Here is a 21,457-nt window from a genome sequence, read left to right as displayed (position 1 = left end):
GGCAGAAACTAGGCATTGACCCACACTTAACACCAAGATAAGGTTGAACTGGGTTCATGGTCTAGACATAAAGAATGAGATTATAAATAAATTAGAAGAACATTGGATAGTTTACCTCTCAGATCCGTGGAGAAGGAAGGAATTTGTGACCAGAGAAGAACTAGAGACCATTATTGATCACAAATGGAAAATTTTGATTATATTAAGTTAAAAAGTTTTTGTACAAACTAATGCAGATAAGATTAGAAGGGAAGCAGTAAATTGGGAAAACATTTTTAAAGTCAAAGGTTCTGATAAAGGCCTCATTTCCAAAATATATAGAGAATTGATTCTAATTTATAAGAAATCAACCATTCTCCAATTGATAAATGGTGAAAGAGTATGAACAGACAATTTTCAGATGAAGAAATTGAAACTATTTGTAGCCACGTGAAAAGGTGCTCCAAATCACAATTGATCACAGAAATGCAAATTAAGACATGTCTGAGATACCACTATACACCTCTCAGATTGGCTAAGATAACGTGAAACAATAATGCCAAATGTTGGAGAGCATGTGGGAAACTGGGACACCAATACATTATTGGTGGAATTGTGAACAAATCCAACCATTCTGGAGAGCAATTTGGAATTATGCTCAAAAAATTATTAAACTGTGCATACCCTTTGGCCCAGCAGGGTTTCTACTGGGCTTATATCCCAAAGAGATCTTAAAGGAGTGAAAGAGACCCACATGTGCAAAAATGTTTGTGGCAGCCCTCTTTGTAGTGGCAAAAAACTGAGTGGATACCCATCAATTGGAGAATGGCTGAATAAATTGTGGTATATGAATGTCATGGAATATTATTGCTCTGTAAGAAATGACCAGTGCAGGATGACTTCAGAGGGGCTTGGAGAGACTTACATGAATTGATGCTAAGTGAAATAAGCAGAACCAGGAGATCACTATACACAGCAACAAGATTATACAATGAGCAACTCTGATGGACGTGCCTCTCTTCAACAATGAGATGATCCAAACCAGTTCTAATTGTTCAGTGATGAAGAGAATAAGCTACATGTTAGAATTATTACAGGTTGCTAAGTCAGTGTATAGTGATCTCCAGGTTGTTTAGCCACACTCAGAATTGTACTTAACTCCATTCTTATCTGATTCTTCATCCTTTTCACCTAATTTAGTTGGCTCCTCCTCCTACTACTCTTTCTTCTTTTTCCTTATTCTATAACTTATATAATTTCCTAAAGCCAGTTGTAATAAATTATATGTATTAAGTGTATCTTTGGAAATTGAGTCAGGTCCATTTTTATTGTAGAATTGACATAATTGCTTTCCTACTAATTTCCATTCCTCTAGATCCAATTCTTTTTCCATAGAGAACCAAGGAGGTGTGTACTGTACAGTTTCTAAAAGTTCAATGATCTGCTCCCAAATTATAATCAGACCTTGCCTTTTCATAAGTCTGACAATGCTCTCTGCATATTTTCCTTGAAGAGGAAAAGAAGGCTGTTTTCTAAACATCTATCCCATTTTAGCTGAAATACTATTTTAGCCCTTTAACAAAGTTTCCTTGTTGTACTTACCCTAATTTCTGGGTTGAGGAGACTTTTCCACTGAAGTCAGGATCAGAGACTTTTCCACTGAAATCAGGATCGTGTCTGTTCCACATTCTGGCGCCATAATGTAATGTTCTCTAAAATGTAATGTTCTCTGTGAGCAGGTTTCTTGGGGAGTTTCTGGAGGCAGCCTTAGTTTCAGTTCACTATAATAATCACCTCAAATGCAGCCAGGGATTAAAAGTCCAAATCTTTTACTGTCTCTTCCAAAATCTAATCTCCTCAACTTGTGAATCATGGCTCTGAATCTCCCGAAGTGCATCCTGGTTGAGGCTCCTGGCTTATATATGCTCTCTTAAAGGTGTGAACTCTAATAAGTACTAAATATATCTAGAGAACTGTTAAGCACCTGCTAAACAACCATTGTCTCTATCAATTGCACTGACTTAGCACCTTGTAAGAATTCTAACAGCTACATGCTGAGAGAGAACTATGGGAAATGAGTGTGGACCACAACATAGCATTTCTACTCTTTCTGATATTGTGCTTACATTTTTGTTTTCCTTCTCAGGGTTTTTTTTCCCTTTCTTTCTAGATCCAATTTTTCTTGTGTAGCAAGATAATTGTATAACTATGTATACATATATTATATTTAACATATACGTTAACATATTTAACTTGTATTGGACTAACTGCCCTCTAGGGGGGGGGGGAGGAAAGTTGGAACAGAAAGGTCAATGTTGAAAAAATACCCGTGCACACATTTTGTAAATAAAAAGCTATAATTAAAAAAAAGAAATTGGTCAGCCCCATCAAATATGCACACCCTTTGACCCAGCAATGTCTCTACTGGGCTTGTATCCCAAAGAGATCTTAAAGGAGGGAAAGGGACCCATGCGTACAAAAATGTTTGTGGCAGCTCTCTTTGTAGTGACAAGGAACTGGAAACTGAGTGGATGCCCATCAGCTGGAGAATGGCTGAATAAGTTGTGGTCTATGAATCTAATGGAATATTATTGTTTTATAAAAACGGATAAGCAGGATGATATCAGAGAGGCCTAGAGAGACCTACATGAATTGATGCTAAGTGAAACAACCAGAACCAGGAGATCATTATATACTTGAACAACAATACTCTATGATGATCAATTCTGTTGGATGTGGTTTTCTTCAACAGTGAGACGATTCAAACCATTTCCCATGATCATGAGATGATGAGAGCCATCTACACCCAGAGAGAGGACAATGGGAACTGAGGGGTGGATCACAACACAACATTTTTACTTTTTGTTGTCTGCTTGCATTTTGTTTTCTTTCTCATTTTTTTTCCTTTTTGATCTGATTTTTCCTGTGTAACATGATAATTGTTGAAATATGGATAGAAGAATTGCATGTGTTTGGCATATATTGGATTGCTTGCTATCTGGGCAAGAGGGTGAGGGGAAGAGAGGGAGAAAAAATTTGGAACACAGAGTTTTGCAGTGGTGAATGTTGAAGGCTATCTGTGCATATTTGTGTTTTGAAAATAAAAAACTTTAAAATAAAATATATATATATATATATATATATATATTTAAAAAATGAAATGGGTTCTCCCAGGCTCTGAGACCCAGGCATAGAAAGTAGCTTCCTGCTGGGTGCTCCCACCCAGAATTCTCCCAGGCTGCAGCTCTATATCCCTACCAGTAAATCATTGTTTAATAAAGAGAGGCCTTGGTTTTCACTTAGACTAGTGGAGAGATAAAACACAGTATTCTCTGATGTCCATGGTGAAATACCATCACCAATGGGAACAAGATAATGCTGAAGGAAGTGACATCAAAGCTGAATTTCAACAAGATTAATGAGACAGCCCAAATCAAAGAACAACCTTTATTCATGGCTGAGTGTCAGCCCCGCAGAAGGCCTTCAGTGAAGGCCAATGGTGGAGGCTGAAGATGACATCATTTGTAGCCCTGTGTTGAGAGGGAGGACTGAGATTCTGGATAGTTGCAGAGCCCTCTGTCTGTCCAGAAAGGTCCTGACAGTCTGGAGCACGGGGCTAAGTGCTGGAAGATGAAATGTGGCCAGGATCAAGAGCTAGATTCCAGAAGTCAATGTCACAAATGCAAGATTGTGAGATATAGCTAGATGGCTGTTTGTCTGAAGACGAACTGAACCTTTAGTGGGTATGTGAATAGTGTGTTACATGGTAGACAAAAGAGTTCATTAAATATCAAGCTGCATCAGTAATGGCCCCAGAGGAAGAAGGTGACGAGTATTACTAAGCTCTGAACATCTAGAGTATTGTGCTCAGTTAATAAAGGCTCTCATGCAGGCCAGAGTCTCAAGGATGAAGTCCATGTCATGTGAAGAACTGTAGATGGGAATTGGGAAGGAAGGAAAGGAAGAGAAGGAAAACTTACAAGTAAGTAAAGGTGGATATTTGTGTTTAGTATTATTCATAGTTTTTTTTTTGTTTTTTTGTTTTGTTTTTTTTTTTTTTTTTACCTGAGGCTGGGGTTAAGTGACTTGCCCAGGGTCACACAGCTAGGAAGTGTTAAGTGTCTGAGACCAGATTTGAACTCGGGTCCTCCTGAATTCAAGGCTGGTGCTCTATCCTAGCTGCCCCCTCATAGTTTCTTGAAATGGAAATCTCTTACATATTTTGAATCCTCTTTTAGGTTCTGCTGGACACATGACAATTTTTTCTTTTGTGTTTATTACTTTGCATTTAAGTTTTAAATAAATAAAAAAAAATGTGGAGCATTGTAGATGTTTAACTTGGAGAAAAGATTCAGCTGGCCTTTAGATCAGACTAAACAGAAAACTGTCTAGTCTTCTCTCAATTTTGGTGATTCTTCAAACAGTGAAAAGTGAATGGTGGCCAGTGAAGGAGAGAAGGAAACAACTTCAAGAGGTTTAGTTGTGAAGGTGGAAATATGTTTAATATGACTGCACGTTTGTAACCTATATCAATGATTGCTTGCTGTCTTAGGGAGAAAAATTTGCAACTCAAAATCTTATTTTAAAAAACCCAAATGTTGAAAACTACTATCTCTGCAAGTAAATTGGAAAAAATAAAAGTGTTTACCAAAAAAGGAAAGAAATTTAGTTATGAAAGGGAAGAGAGAACTGGGCCAGGAGATGGATTAAAGCTTTTGGGGAGGGCCTGAAGACTTTTTTAGACTTAGGGAGACCAGAAATTACTTGAAGGATGATAGGAAGGTGCTAGCAGCAAGGAAGAGATTAAATGTGCAAGAGAGAGGAAAAAGTTGCTGGAGCAGAACCTGAGAGAAAGGGATAGAGGAAAGGAGTAATATGGATCAAGGAACGGATATATTTCTTCCTCCACCAGAGAGAAAGAGCAGGCAGAAGCAGAGGCACGCTGAGAAGGTATCAGGAATGTAGGATCATGGGAAGGAAAAGCACGTCAGCCACTCTTAATCGTCTCAGGGAAGTAGGAGCGGGCTCATCTCATGTGTGTGAAGTTCTATGTCATAAATGTGAAGTAAAATTAGCATGTTTGAAAAACCTGACTGAATGAATGCCAAGTGGCCAGGCCCTAGAGCCAGTGCCCCTGCCCCTGTCCCTGCCCTACTCATCAGGGCCAAGCACAGCAGTCCCACCTGGCTCCTGACCTTCCCTCTTCCCTGTATTTCTCACCCCAGACCAGTGAGAGCCGAGTTCACTTCGTGGTCCTGAGGCCTCGAGGCAGCCTGATCATGGAGACAGAGATGGATTCGGGCAGCTCGAGGCCCGGCAGAGGCGGAGGCAGGAGTGGCGAGAACAACGGCAGCAGTGACACCAGCAACCACCTCGGCCTCGGCCATGAGAACGACACTCCCCTGATGTCAATTCCCCAGTGGAAGCCCGAGCTGGGGCACTACCCACGGCCCGTGGCTTTCTACCAGGTAAGTCCCATCCTGTGCTTCCATTACCCCTGAAATAACCCAGGAGAGACCATCAGATACTCTGGAGGGCTTAATCCTGGCTCGACAAGCTCATTCCCCATTCTGGGCCTCAGTTTCCTCCTCTGTAAAATGGTAGTTAGGTGTCAGTTCTCTTCTAGTTCTGTGTCCTACGATCCCATAATCTTCCAATAGTATCAGTCAGCTGGGAGGGGGGACTGGCCCTACTCAGGAAGCCCCCTGGGGCCTAGGTTGGAGGCCTGTGCCTGTAAACCCAGGCCTTCAGATATTGTAAGCCTGAGTCAAGCAGGAGGAGGTGGTCCCCCAAGTTTCCTCTGTTCTTTTGAGGACCCCCCTGCTGGCTTCCTGAGCCAGGAGAAGACCCTCACCATAAGGAAAGACGTGAAAGAGTCCCTGGGCATCACGATTGGGGGCGGCCGGGAAGGCAAACACAGTGTACCCATCTATGTGACCAGCGTGCAGCCTGTGGGCTGTCTTTGCCGGGATAGCCGCATTCAGAGAGGTAATAGGGAGAAAGGAAGGGTGCGGGGCAGGGGAGGGGAGTTGGGGAGGGCACACCATTCCCAGTCCCATTTCTCTGGCCCTCAGACAAATCAGCCATTTCCCCTCTGGTAACTCATCCAGTCTGAAGCCTCTGCTAGAAAGGCAGAGAAGGTCAGTTTTTCCATCAAGATGCTAGGACATGAATCCTAGGTCCAGCATTCCCCAGCTGTGTGACTTTGGATGAATGAATTACCCCCTCTGATCTCAGCTTCCCACATCCGGCAAGTGAGAAGACAACCAGAGAACCTAAAGTTGGTTCTTTGCAAATTCTACCCATTTCTGCTAGCTCAGCCTTCTGGGAACAAACATAGGAGAGGAGCTTTCATATTACCCATGCCCCATCCCTCTCCCTCAATCTGGAACCATCTCTTCTTCAGCCAAAATATCCCCACTTTTTTCAAGTATATGGCGGGGAGGAGGCCATGGGGGAACCTAAGACCCCTAGATATGTGTTTCAAGTGTTGTCACAAGCTGGGATGAGATAGGAACCAAGAAGAGGCCAGAAGCCTAAGGAGTCTGTGGCCATTAGGACACCTAACTAACAAACACCTCAGTACGCTTCTCCCTGCTATATCGTGGGGGCTTGGGGGGAGGGACCCAGTGCCCCTGCAATCTGGAAAATCCATACCAAATTTTTGGCCCTCCCTTTCGTCTGAATTATTACGCTATTAAAAAATAAAATGTGGTAAGATTATATATACATTTATAGGATTCTATACATGTATTTTACGCATTTCTGGATTGTCTGTGACTTTCGTGTTTGTCTGTGGCTTCTGCAAAACTCCCCCCAAGTTCCCATTTAATTTATGCTGACCCACGATGCAGTGAAACCCCAGTGAGAAATCATGGTGCCGAAGGGACAACTTGACTCTAGACAAGTATCTAAAACCCCAAGTTCTCAGCATATGGGTTATAGTGTCAGGAACATGGGAAGGTTCTGAGTTCAAATCTTAGCACCTTAGGACTCTACTCTTAGTATCTTACTCTGCATGATGTCAGACCAGCCACTCTTCTCTATGGGGCTCCTGGAAAGTGAGTCGGCTGGCCCTAGGAGACTAAAATGTTCCATGTACGGGGGCGAGCTCACCTTTCCAGTGGGGCTGGTACCCCAGGCACCTTTGTATGCAGTGGCTTCCCCTGGTCTAAGTCCCCCCCACTTCCACTCACTCCTCCCCTTTGCAGGTAACGTTCTCCTGAGCATCAACGGCATAGACTTGACTTCACTATCCTACCAAGAGGCAGTGGCAGTGCTCAAGTCTCAGGCAGCCTCAGCCATCATCGTCCTGAAAGCCTTGGACATCCTGATGCCACCTGTGAGCCTGGAGCCTTGGGCAGTCGGCCAAGAACCACCCATGGAAGCCAGTCCTAGCTGGTCTCCCCTCTGGCTGTCATGGCTGGGGCTCCCCAGGTGAGAATGGGGTGGAATCTCTGCCATTCTGATTTTGCTTTCCCCTGGTCCCCAAGACAGACCAGTCTCTGGGCTGGGAGTCCCACACATCTCTGAACATGTCAGTCATTCATCCAAGTGAGCAGGGATGAATGGACACGTTTCCCACCGAGTAAAAAGTGGCCATGGTTTCTCTGCTGCCATCCCAAGACAATCATCCTCAATGGATCCAATAGCAATGGAAACCATATATGTTCTTCTATTTTTCTCCTCCATCCTGAATCCAGACAGTAGGGCCTAGGATTTCAGAGCTTTAATTAAAACTCTCCTATTTGACAGACAGGAAGACTGAGGCTCAGAACAGAGAAAGGGTTTAAAATCATTGTTTAATTGTATTAATTTTTTTTTTATTTAACAAAATACTATTTTCTTTTCCACTCACCTCTCCCCCTCCAAAAAAGGGGGGAAAACGAGAAGTTCTGTTCCCTAAGTACATCGCCTCTCAATTGGGAGATGGGCGGCCGGTTTCATCATGAATCCTCTGAAGTCATAGTCGGTCCTTATGTTTATGAGCGTTCCTCAGTCTTTCATAGGTGTGTGACAATGATTCAACCATTTTCTGGAGAGCAATCAGGAACTATGCCCAAAGGGCTATCAATCTGTGCATACCCTTCTATCCAGCAGTGTCTCTACTGGGCCTGTTTCCTCTAGAGATCATAAAGGAGAGAAAGGGACAAGTTACCACATATGCAAAAATGGCTGAATAAGTTACAGCAGGGGTTCTCAAACTACGGCCCGCAGGCCAGATGTGGCCTGCTGAGGATGTTTATGTGGTGGAGGGGCAGAGACAGAGTGTGAGCTTTTGTTTTTACTATAATCTGGCCCTCCCACAGTCTGAGGGACAGTGAACTGGCCCTCTATCTAAAAAGATTGAGGACCACTGAGTTATGGTATATGAATGTTATGGAAAATTATCATTATATAACAAATGATGACAGAAAAGCCTGGGAAGACTTACATGAACTGATGCTGAGTGAAGTGAAGCAGAACCAGGAAATCATTATACACACTAACAGCAAGATTATGTGATGATCAACTATGGTAGACTCAGGTCTTCTCAGCAACATTGTGATCCAATACAATTCCAATAAAATTGGGTTTAAAAACAACATCTGGAGAGAGTGAGCCGGAGACTGAATGCACATTGAAGCATTATATTTTCATCTTTTTGTTTGCTTGCTTTTCCTTTCTCAGGTTTTTCCCTTATGGGCCTGATTTTTCTTGCACAACAAGACAAATATGGAAATATTCCAAATATGTTTAAAAGGATTGCATGTATTTAATCTATATCACATTGCTTGCAGTCTTGGGGAAGAGGGAAGGAGGAAGAAAAGTTTGGAAATTTTGGAAAAGCCTTACAAAAATGAATATTGAAAACTATGTTGGAGGGTGGAACCAAGATGGCAGAGAAGGCACATGTAACTTTCTGAGCCTCTCTCATACCCTCACTACCAATTTGACTGGTAAAATTCACGAAGATTGGAAGTACAACAACTTACCAGCTGAAGATAATCTGGAAGATGGCCAGAAAAGGTTTGTCTTGAGTGGCAGAACAGACCAGCACAGTGATAGAACCAGAGTCTAGCCTATTGAGCAGACTGGGTGGGGGTGGCCTCTGTGGTTTGAAAATTTACAGAGATTACTCTGCCATAGGCTGACTGCTCTGCTTTGGTTGCAAAGCTGTAGGCCAGCAGAGAAATTAAAGCCAAAGTTAGAGGGTCCTCTAAAAAATGCCAGAACCTAACAGAATCTGACTATACCAACCCAAAACTGGAAGGCCCTAGCAGGGTAGTCGCTAATCTGCACAGTGGCTGGGGGGGGTCAGCCTGGAGCAATAGAACTTCTATAGCAGGACTGTGCTCCCCTGGGCAGAGACACTTCAGATGCCATGTGGGGCTATTCACTTAGCAACCGCTAATACCCACAATGGGCTTTAGCCTGGGGCAGTGACACTTTTGGTGCTCAGCTTCTAGCCCCAAGGCAGTCGCTAATCTGCACAGCAGGGTTCTTTGCTGGGCACTTCTGCAGCTAGGCTGTGATATCCAAAGCTGAATTACTTCCAGTGGGGAACTTTTCCCAGAACTCCTGCACCTCACCACTCTTTGTAGCCTGTTGGCAGGACAGCTACTGTCCATATACCTATCCCTGCTCTGCAGAGAAAGCTGGTAACCTCCTTGCACTGAAGGAAGACCCTAAAGGCTTTAAAAAAATGAGTAAAAAAATCAAAAGGACGATGCATAGCTTCTATACAGAAAGAGAGCAGGTTTTCAACTTCAAGGAGACTAATAATAGACAGTCTCCAGACAAAAGCTGCAAAGAGGGATGTTACCTGGTCCCCATTACACAAGGCTCTCCTAGAAGAAACTATAAAAAATCCTAAAAGAGAGCTAGAAGAAAAATGGTGAAAGGAAAGAGAAGCTATGCAAGAGAGTAACAACTTCCTGAAATGTGAATTGGAAAAGGTAAAGAACTCCCAGGTAGGATTTGTGGATTGGAAAAAGAAAATAATTCAGGGGAAAAAATAGTAAAATGGAAAAAAAAATTCCATAGAGCAAAACAACTCATTTAAAAACACAATTGGACATATACAAAAAGAAGGGAAAAAAGCTAATGAAGAAAATTACTCATTAAAAATCAGAACTGAACAAATAGAAATGAATAATTCATTGAAACATCAAGAATCAGTCAAGCAAAACCAAAAAAATGAAAAAATAGAAAAAAATGTTCAATATCTGCTTGGAAAAAAAAAAACAGATCTGGAAAATAGATGTAGGAGAGATAATCTGAGGATTATTGGACTTCCCTGAAAATTATGATAAAAAAAGAGCCTAGATTCTATTTTACAGAAAATCCTCAAAGAGAACTGCCCAGATGTAATAGAATCAGAAGAAAATAGGCATTGAAAGAATTCATCAAACAACTTCTGAAAAAGACCCTAAAATAAAAACTCCAAGGAATATTGTGGCTAAATTTCAGACTATCAAACTAAGGAAAACTGAGGTTCCACAATAACAATCACTCAAGATCAAGGTTCCACAATAGCAAATCACTTCAAGGATTGAAGGGCCTAGACTCTGATATTCCGAAAGGCAAAAGAACTTGGAATGCAGCCAAGAATAAACTACCCAGCTAAGCTGAGCATTTTCTTCCAGGGAAGAAGATGGACATTTAATGAAACTGATGAATTCCATTTGTTTCTAAGGAAAAAACCAGATCTAAACAAAACAAAACAAAAAAAAAATTGATCTCCAACATAGTACTCAAGAGAAGCAGAAAAAGGTAAAAAGAACTCTTGAGAACTGTATTTCTGTTGTGGATATACATAAAGACTGCATGTATAATTTCATTTTACTGATATAACATAAAAAGGGAAGTAGAAATGGAAAGGGGATAGTGTCAGAAAAAGGAAAAAGGGGAGATAAAAAGAGGGAAAATACATCCCACAAACAGGCAAAGGAAACCTATCATATCTGAGGGAATTTAGAGGGGGGGGAACACTGTGTGAATATTACTCTCTTCAGAGTTGTTACAAAGAGAAAGAAAATAATTGACTATTTGTTTTACACAGAAACTTCTCTCACCTCATTAAAAAGTGGAAGGGGAAAAGGAAAAGAGTAATAAGGGAAGGGTACAAGAAAGGGGAAGGGATTCAAAGGGGCAGAGAGGGATACTAAAGAGGGAGAGCTGTGTGAGGCAAGTGGTACCCATAAGCTTAATACTGGGAAAGGGGGAAAAGGGGGCAGGAAAAAGAAAAGCATAATCTGGGGGTTATAAAATGGCAGGAAATACAGAATTAGTAATTTTGACTATAAATGTGAATGGGATGAACTCTCCCATAAAGCAGAGGCAGATAGCAGACTGGACCAAAAGTCAAAACCCTATAATATGCTGTTTACAGGAAATACATTTAAAGCAGGGAGATACATACAGAATAAAGGTAAAAGGCTGGAGCAAAATCTATTATTCTTCAGGTGAAGTCAAAAAAGCAGGGGTAGCCATCCTGATCTCAGATCAAGCAAAAGCAAAAATTGATCTAATTAAAAGAGATAAGGAAGGAAACTATATCTTGCTAAAGGGTAGCATAGACAATGAATCAATATCAATACTAAACATGTATGTACCAAGTGGTATAGCATCTAACTTCCTAAAGGAGAAGTTAAGAGAGTTGCAAGAAGAAATAGACAGCAAAGATATAATAGTGGGAGATCTCAACCTTGCACTCTCAGATTTAGATAAATCAAACCACAAAACAAATAAGAAAGAAATTAAAGAGGTAAATAGAATATTAGAAAAATTAGTTATGATAGATCTTTGGAGAAAACTGAATGGTGACAGAAAGGAGTATACTTTCTTCTCAGCAGTTCATGGAACCTATATAAAAAATGACCATGTATTAGAACATAAAAACCATAAAATTAAATGCAGGAAGGCAGAAATAGTAAATTCTTTCTTTTCAGATCATGATGCAATAAAAACTACATTCAACAAAAAGTTAGGGGTAAATAGACCAAAAAGTAATGGGAAACTAAATAGTCTCATTTTAAACAATGATAGGTAAAACAGCAAATTATAGACACAATAATTTCACTCAAGATAATGACAACAATGAGACATCATACCAAAATTTGTGGGATACAGGCAAAATGCTAATACGGGGAAATTTTATATCTTTAGAGGCTAACTTGAAAAAAATAGAGAAAGAGAAAATCAATGAATTGGGCTTGCAACTTGAAAAGCTAGAAAAAGACCAAATTAAAAACCCCTAATCAAATACTAAACTTGAAATCCTAAAATTAAAAGGAGAATGAATAATATAGAAAGTAAAAAGCTCTTGAATTAATAAATAAAACTAAGAGTTGGTTTTATGAAAAAAACAATAAAATAGATAAACCGTTGGTAAATCTGATTAGGAAAAGGAAAGAGGAAAATCAAATTGTTAGTCTTAAAAATGAAAAGGGAGAACTTTTGACCAATGAAGAGGAAATTAGAGCAATAATGAGTTACTTTGCCCAACTTTATGCCAATAAATTTGATTGTGCCAATAAAAGTGAAATGGATTACTACCTCCAAAAATATAGGCTTCCCAGATTAACAGAGGAGGAAGTAAATTGCTTAAATGGTCTCATTTCAGAAAAAGAAATAGAGCAAGCTATTAATCAACTCCCTAAGAAAAAAATCCCCAGGACCAATGATTTACATGTGAATTCTGCCAAACATTTAAAGAACAATTAGCCCTAATGTTATATAAAATATTTGAAAAAATAGGGAATGAAGGAGTCCTACTGAATTCCTTTTATGACACAGACATGGTACTGATACCTAAACCAGGTAAGTTGAAAACAGAAAGAAAATTATAGACCAATCTCCCTAATGAATATTGATGCTATAATCTTAAATAAAATATTAGCAAAAAGGCTACAGAAAATCATCCCCAGCATAATATACCATGATCAAGTAGGATTTATTACAGGAATGCAGGGCTGGTTCAATATTAGGAAAACTATTAGTTTTATTGACCATATTAATAATCAAATTAACAAAAAACATATGATCATCTCAATAGATGCAGAAAAATCATTTGGTGAAATCCAATATCCATTCCTATTAAAAACACTAGAGAGTATAGGAATAAATGGATTTTTCCTTAAAATAATCAGTAGCATCTATTTAAAACCACCAATAAGCATCATATGTGGAGATAGTGGAAGCATTCCCAATAAGATCAGGAGTGAAAGAAGTTTGCGTACTATCACCATTCCTATTTAATATTGTATTAGAAATGCTAGCTTTGGCAAGAAGAGTTGAGAAAGTGATTAAAGGAATTAGAGTATGTAATGAGGAAACTAAATTATCACTCTTTGCTGATGATATGATGGTATACTTAGAGAACCCCAGAGATTCTACTAAAAAGCTATTAGAAATAATCCACACCTTTCGCAAAGTTGCAGGATACAAAATAAACCCATACAAGCCATCAGCATTCTTATATATCACTAACAAAATCCAACAGTTAGAGCTACAAAGAGAAATTCCATTTAAAGTAACTACCAATAGTATAAAATATTTAGGAATCTATCTGCCAAGGGAAAATCAACAACTATACGAGCAAAACTACAAAATGCTTTTCACACAAATAAAGTCAGATCTAACTAATTGGAAAAATATTAAATGCTTTTGGATAGGGCGAGCAAATATAATAAAGATGACAATACTACCTAAATAAATGTATATATTTAGTGCTATATCAATCAGACTCCCAAAAACTATTTTAATGACCTAGAAAAATAACAGCAAAGTTCATATGGAAAAACAAAAGATCAAGAATCTCAAGGGAACTAATGAAAATAAAAATCAAATGAAGGTGGCCTTGTTGTACCAGATCTAAAATTATATTATAAAGTAGCGGTTACCAAAACCATTTGGTATTGGCTATGAAATAGACTAGTTAGTTTTTGTACAAGCAAAACTAATGCAGACAAGACTAGAAGGGAAGCAATAAACTGGAGAAACATTTTTACAGTTAAAGCTTCTGATAAAGGCCTCATTTCCAAAATATATAGAGAATTGACTCTAATTTATAAGAAATCAAGCTATTCTCCAATTGATAAATGGTTAAAGGATATGAACAGACAATTTTCAGATGATGAAATTGAAACTATTTCTTCTAATATGAAAGGGTGCTCCAAATCACTATTGATCAGAGAAATGCAAATCAAGACAACTCTGAATTACCACTACACACCTGTCAGATTGGCTAAGATGAGGAAAAAATAATGATGAATGTTGGAGGGGATGTGGGAAAACTGGACACTGATGCATTGTTGGTGGAGCCTACAAGGGGCCATATTTTACTTAACTGTCAAATGATGAGATTGGACAAGATAAGTTCCTATTGATGCTTCCAGGTCTAAAGTCTCCATGAAGTTCTTTGCAGGGCTGTGGTGAATGCTCCTCATCACCTGAATAGTGCCCAAGCCTGTGTTTCTGGCTAGGGTTGGGACCTTATGGGGAATAAGAAAGAACAATGCCATCTCAGTATCTTAATCTCTCCCTCTACAGTGCCCTCCATTTATGCCAAGATGTTGTCCTACATAAGAACTCTGATGAGAGCTGGGGCTTCAGCATCGTTGGGGGCTTTGAGGCATCCAAAGGCAATCAGCCCTTCTTTATCAAGACCATCGTGCCTGGCACCCCAGTCTTCCGGGATCAAAGACTAAAGTAATTATGTGGAACCCTCCCGTGACCTCTTTACAACTTCTCTGTCTCCCCTCCTCTCCATTCATGCCGCTGTCACTGGACGTCAGGGACTCGCTACCTGTCTAATCTATGCCGAGGCTCTCTTCATTGGTTGCCCTGTCTCAAGTCTGACCTTACTACTCCACTGTTCCATAATTTCCAATGACTCCCTCTTACCTCTAGAATAAAATGCAAAACTCCTCCATTTGGCACTTAAAATCCCTCATAGTGGGGTCCCAATCTTTTTTTTTTCTTTTCTATTTTTATTCTCAATTTAAACACCAAAAAGAGCATTTCCCAATATGTAGCAGAACACAAAAAGAGGAATTTTGTACAACTTGTTGTTTTTTCCTTTTTTGATTGCTTTACTTGTCTGTTTCCCCCCTCTGAACTTCCCTCTGTTCCCTTCTGTATATTTGGAAAATGGTTTTGATGCCCCCTTTTTGAGGGGAGCACCATTATTGCTAACGCCCCCCACAAACAATTTAAAATCAGAGGGAAAAACAATTTATAATAGGATAGAAAAATAAGGAAAGCACTTGGTGACAATGCCCCTGGAGGTATGCCCCCTGCTGTGCTCTTAAGTCTACCAAATTTCTGCCAGGAGGCAGGGAGGAAGCCTTATAAAGCTTCTGGACACATGGTTGACCATGTGCTAAGCAGAGTTCTTAAGCCTTTAAAGTTATCCTCTAAGGTTCCATTGCCTTTGTGGGAATTGTTCTCCCTGTTCTATCTCAGAATTCTCTGAAATTGCTACTTTCATCATTTCACAAGTTGTAGTCATAGTTCATTCCATTCATATTCCCCAACCATTCCCCTATGGATGAGCAGCTCCTAGTTTAGTTCTTTTCTTTTCTTTTTTTCCCTTTTCAGCCTTGTTTCGGGATCTAGAAGTTGGTTTTGTTTGTGACTATCCCCACCCCATTGTTAGCCTCCATTTTGGTCACTTCCATTTCCCTGAACTAAGTATGATGTATTTCTCCACCAAACTGTGTGTGTTCCACCTTCCTTCGTCCACTTCAGATCAGAGTAAGGATCATCTGACTCCATACTTTAACTTCCTTCTTCCATGTTCATATACTCTTCTTCTCAATCAACCAAATTCTGAGAGATTAGTTCCATTCCCTTCTTCTTCCTTTCTATATTGTATTCCTGTTACCGCCTTTCTCCTTCCTCAGCTCAGAATCTCAGAACAGGATTAAATTATACACTTAGAATATCTATTTTTCTTATTTTAGAAAAGTTCTGAAAGGATTTTTTGATTTTTTCCTCATTAGAAAGAGAGGAGGTTGGAGGCAGTGGCCCAATTCCCTTGAAGTTCTAGAGCTTCGGGCCTCTAGTTCCACTAGGAACTGCCTTGAGTTGAAACCCCAGTACCACATGCTGTCATGGGATACGATCCTGGGCTTATTAATTTAAGGCCTAGTCATCATTAGTTCAACCCTTCTCATTTAACACACGAGGAAACTGAGGTCCAGAGAGAGGCCATGACTTAGGGAACCACAACTAGGAAGTGTCCAAGCCAAGATTCTATCTCGGCTTCACTAATGTTAATCCATCATGAACATCAATGGATTGCCCAAGAAGGCAAACTGAGACCCCGCTATACTGTCATCTTCAACCACTGGTCTGGAGAGGCAGGGAATCAGTATTATTCTAGGACTGAATTGAATATGTGAAGGAGAAAATAACTGGAAAGAGAAAATGCAACGTTATAGGATCCTAAGGTGTCAGGATGAGAAACAAGACTTGTAGAAGTGATCTGTTTACAGCTGGGGAAACTGAGACCCGGGATGAGAAGGGAAATGGAATTCACCCAATTTTGCACTTTTATGGGGGGAGCTCATAGTTGAGGTTAGAAGGTATAAGTTGTATCCATGCTCTTAGCAATTATGATCCTCAAGGATTCTGGGACTGGGATACCTCTATGCAAATGATATGCAAATTGATTTACCCAACAATCGTTGCCCTGGCAGCACTGAGTTTATCCCTCAGGACTTGCCCAGTAGAGTTCATTCTCCCAAGAGCTTTGGCAGCTACCACTGACTCTCTTAGTGTTTGTATGTGTTTGTATGTGTGTTTGTTTTCCTCCACAGATGTGGTGATGAAATTGTGGCTGTCAATGGCACACCAGCTGCTGGCCTGAGCAATGGCCAGCTTGTCCCTATGCTGAAAGAGCTACGGAACAGAGTCACCTTGACTGTGGTGTCTTGGCCGGGTAGCCTAGTCTAGGTTCTCCATCCAAGACCCTTCGACCTACTGCATCCAGGACCTGCCGACACCGGAGAAGCCCTTCTTCCTTCCGGTAGCTCCCTCACTTGATCCGTGGACCCCATTGTTTTTAATGTCACAAGAACTCTAAAAAAGACAGTGCCCCTGCCCCTGCTCTTGCCCTATCCACCAGGGCCCTGAGCCCTAAGGCTCCCCAGAGGGAGGGAATCAGTCAAAGCTCTCCCCATCACTTTCTGAGAAGACCAAGCCTCTTCCAGTTACCTTTTGCCAGTTTCTTTCCATTCTCAGAGACCTTTTGATAATTATTTGCTCTCTCCCACTTCCCCTTCCAAAGCATCTCCCTAATCCCAGCACCTGCCGGATCCTCTGAGGGACACACCGACCTCCAGCTGACCGAGTCTGGGCAAAGCACTCCGACCCTCCTTCTCAAGACTGGACCAGCTTGTCTTCTGAATGTGACTTGATTTGGGGCCGGAAGAAAAACATTTTTTGACAAAATTGAAGTGGAGAGTCTTCACCAGAGAGTCAGGGTGCAGACAGAAATCTCTTCTTCCCTCCCTCCCTCCTTCCCTCCCTCTGTCCCTCCCTCCTTCCTTCCCTCTTTCCCTCCCTCCTTCCTTCCCTCCTTTCCTCCCCCTCTCTCTCCCTCCTTTCCTCCCCCTCTCTCTCCCTCCTTTCCTCCCCCTCTCTCTCCCTCCTTTCCTCCCCCTCTCTCTCCCTCCTTTCCTCCCTCCCTCCTTCCCTCCTTCCCTCCCTCCTTCCTCCCCTCCTTTCCTCCTCCTCTCTCTCCCTCCTTTCCTCCTCCTCTTTCTCCCTCCTTTCCTCCTTCTCTCTCTCCCTCCTTTCCTCCTTCTCTCTCTCCCTCTTTTCCTCCCCCCCTCTCTCACTCCTTTCCTCCTTCTGTCTCTCCTACTTTTTCTTCTCTTGGTCCATCTCTCCCTCCCGCTTTCCCACCCTCCTTCCTCCCCATCCCTACTGTTCTTCCTACTTTAACTCCTCTGTATTCTATTCCCTTCCCCGTCCCTCAACCCTATCCAGCCTCCTTTCCTCCTCCACTAACTCCTTCCTTCCCTTCCCCTATCCCCCCTGCCCTCATTCCCATACTACCTCATTCACTGGTTTCTTCCCAGAGGCCTTCCGTCCCTCCCTCTCTGGTTCCCCCTGTCACTCCCTCTTTCCAGCCTTCCTTCCCTCCCACTCTCATTCCAACCTTGCCCCTTTCCCTCCCTCCTCTCCTCTTTCCCCCCGTTCCTCTGGCTTACTTCACTCCCTTCCCTCCCTCCCTCATTGCCATTCCCCCGTACCCCTACACTTGGATTGTCTTATTCCCCCAAATCATCATCGCTAGCCCGTGCTACCCTAACCTCTTCCCCCTATCTTTTGAGGAATCAGAATAACAGCTTCTCTCCCCTCCCAGACCTACATGGCCCAGACCTACACCTCTCCTATAGGTCTTTAAAACCAACAGGATCCTAGGTCACAAATTGTTCCCTATCCAGGAATCCCCCCCCCCTTCTCCAGGCAGCTCCAGGGACTTGACTCAAGCAGCTGCAATTTAGAACCCTGAAATCCCCATCTAGGGAGTATCTCCTCACTCTAGAGCTCAGTGGTGAGGAACGCCCTTCACCCTTCATTAGCTCCTGGGGCTGGCCTGCTCCAGGCCTATAATACCAAACTCTGGCCAAAGCACTGAGCACTCGTGCCTGCGGAGGACTGGGTAATTAGCTTCGCTTGGTCACCGACAGGCCTCAGAGCCTTTCAAGATAACATCCCCTAGCAATCGGACCGAGTTGTTGCTGATTATCCTACCAAAGTGCTGACTTCTCCTCACTCAAAGTTGAGCCTTCCAAGGTGCCAAGATCCAACCAACTCAGAGAGGCAAGTGCATAAAACTCTGAAAATCCTCCTGGAGTGGGCAGGGACCTGGCGGCCAACCCAGGAGCCCAGAGTGACTGTTTACACCCATCTCCACTGCTTCCCAAAGTGGACTTTAGAAAGAAACTACCAGGTCAAGTCCAGGTTGGGGTGGGCAGCGCCCTTGGCCCAGTGAGGGCAGACGGCCATCTGAAAGAGCAGTGGGGACCAAGGGCCCAGTTTATTACATTAGAAAGTATCCACTGCGACACCCACCAAATGCACTCGTCCTTCAGAGGGACTCGACCCACCGAGGCCTGGGCCAAGACACCAAGGAAGAGAGGGAGAGCACGAAAGCGGCCCTCCTGCCACCAGCGTAGCCCCCTGTCAGCATCGCAACACGTAAAATTAACCTCATTGAGAACCAAGAAACCACAGGCCTGTCCAGGATATCCCCATTTTCGGCCTAGCTGTGGCTTCTCTTCGGCCAGGAGAAAATGGCCCCCAAAAGCAGATCCTCCTTCATGTGGAGTCCCAGGACCCGCCAGCCAGCCCCGAGGCCCGATTCATTGGCCTAGTTTGCTTGAGTTTATGACTCAGCATGGACCCCCCCATCGAAACAGCATGGCTGACTCTTGGCCATTTTAATAAACCATAACAAAACTGAGCGTCCTGGTGCTTCTTCCCTGCCATCTGCTGGCAGGACCAAGCCAGTGCATGTGATGTGGGCATCCCCCTTCCCAGGGACTTTAACTGGGAATTGGGCCCAACATCACAGGCTTTAGCATTATTAGAGAGCTTAGATTTCGCCGAACCAACAGGTCTCAAGTCAAACTCAACTTTCCAGAGGGGGAACTGGAGGGCAGTGGGGAAAGGGACTCGCCTAAGATCATACGGGGGGCTTGGGGGTACATGGATCAGAAGGGACTCAGAAGCCATTTTACAGGGAGGTTAAACCCCTGGTCACAGAGGGTGGGTTGGAAGCCATTGTCCTTGCCTTGGACACCACCACCACCCCTGGGGGTCCTGCTAGCTACCCTGGGGGCTGTAGGAGCAGGCGGCGATTTTAGGCTAGGCCTCAGATGTCGAACAGCGGAATACCAGGTGCTTAGGGTTCCACTTCCAGTGTGTTCTAAACGGCTTAGCAACTGTGGAGGAGGGGAGTTCTAGAACCATGGTCAGGACAAAGGCGGTTAAATCTCCATTTTAGCACCATCTAGGGGATCATATCTGGGACCCGGTCAGGAACTCGTTAGCTTCATTAACTTATAGTGGAAGGGGAATGCAGAGACGCAGGGTCTCACACACTAGCTGTGTGACCCTGGGCATGTTGCCCCATCTGCCTCAGTTTCTTCAACTGTCAATTTGCATCATAATAGCACTTACCTTGTAGAGTTATTGTGACATCCAAATGACAGAATATTTGGGAAGCACTGAGCACAGTGCCTGACACAGAGTGCTATATAAATACTACTAATGGTTATTATCCAGAGAGAGAGAATAGAGAACAGGGCCTGAAAGATAAGGAGCTGCAATCCAGCCACAGACACAGGTTAGCTAGAGGACCCAGGCAAGTCACTTAGCCTCTTTCTGCCTCAGTCTCATTTGTAATGTAGGGGTCAGCCGGCTAATACTGGGCAAGTCACATGGGCTCTATCTGCCTCAGTCTCCTTTTCTGTAAAATGGAAACTGAGAACAAATTACAAAAGAGTTGGACAATGCTGGGCATACATTAGGTGTTCTATAGATGCAACCTGTTAGAATTTTGTGGACTGCGCATACCATAGATGCTATATACATGCTAGCTATTAGAATTTTTGGGCTGGGCAAACATTAGGTGCTTTATAGATGTTAAATGTTAGAATTTTGTGGGGTAGCCATACATTAGGTGCTATACAGATGCTTCACCTTAGAATTTTGTGCGCAAGGCATACAATAGATGGCGTAAAGATGCTAGCTGTTTGAATTTTATGAGTGGGCAAACATTAGGCGCTGTATAGATGCTTCCTCTTAGAATTTTGTGGGCTGGGTACTGTACATGCTGCATAGATGATAGCTTTTAGCATTTTCTGGGACAGACATACATTAGGTGATATATAGATGACAGCTGTTAGAATTTTGTGGGCTGGACATGCACTAAGGAATGTATAGAAGCTAGCTTTTAGAATTTTGTAGGTTGTACATACATTCGGTGCTGTCTAGATGCTAGCTCTTAGAATTTTGTGGGTGGGGCATACATTAGATGCTGTGTAGATGCTAGCTGTTAGAATATTGTGGGCTGGGCATACATTAAGTGCTGTATAGTTGCTAGCTGTTAGAATTTTGTGGGCCAGGCATACATTAGGTGCTGTCTAGATGCTAGCTCTCAGAATATTATGGGATGGATATAAGGTAGATGCTGTATAGGTACTGCCTATTAGAATTTTTTGGTGGGGCATACCTAGGTACTATATGTATAATTCCTATTAGAATTTTATGGGCTGGATATACATTAGGTGCTGCATAGATGCTAACTGTTAGAATTTTGTGGGCCAGGCATACATTAAGTGCTGTATAGATGCTAGCTGTTAGAATTTTGTGGGCAATACATACATTAGTTGATGTCTACATGCTAGCTGTTAAAATTTTGTGGGCATGGCATACATTAGGTGCTGTATAGATGCTAGCTGGTAGAAGTTTG

At 42.3% G+C, this 21,457-nt stretch overlaps 1 protein-coding gene across 3 annotated transcripts in view; it reads left to right on the top strand.

The window, feature by feature from the left end:
* Positions 1–19,444, top strand: part of LOC141549122 (ligand of Numb protein X 2-like) — a 112,493-nt gene extending 93,049 nt beyond the window's left edge. For 2 of the 3 annotated variants that reach the window (XM_074278466.1, XM_074278468.1), the window contains exons 6-10: positions 5,205–5,447; positions 5,793–5,967; positions 7,191–7,416; positions 14,515–14,673; positions 16,788–19,444. In XM_074278466.1, coding sequence (XP_074134567.1) covers positions 5,205–5,447; positions 5,793–5,967; positions 7,191–7,416; positions 14,515–14,673; positions 16,788–16,923 — 939 coding nt within the window. In that variant the 3' untranslated portion in view covers positions 16,924–19,444. The remainder of the gene's footprint in view (positions 1–5,204; positions 5,448–5,792; positions 5,968–7,190; positions 7,417–14,514; positions 14,674–16,787) is intronic. The other variant, XR_012484229.1, reaches the window with a different exon arrangement.
* The last annotated feature ends 2,013 nt before the right edge of the window (positions 19,445–21,457 follow it).

This window comes from Sminthopsis crassicaudata, chromosome X (genome assembly GCF_048593235.1).
Source record: "Sminthopsis crassicaudata isolate SCR6 chromosome X, ASM4859323v1, whole genome shotgun sequence".
Classification (NCBI taxonomy): domain Eukaryota; kingdom Metazoa; phylum Chordata; class Mammalia; order Dasyuromorphia; family Dasyuridae; genus Sminthopsis; species Sminthopsis crassicaudata.
This window is presented reverse-complemented; position numbering and strand designations above follow the sequence as displayed.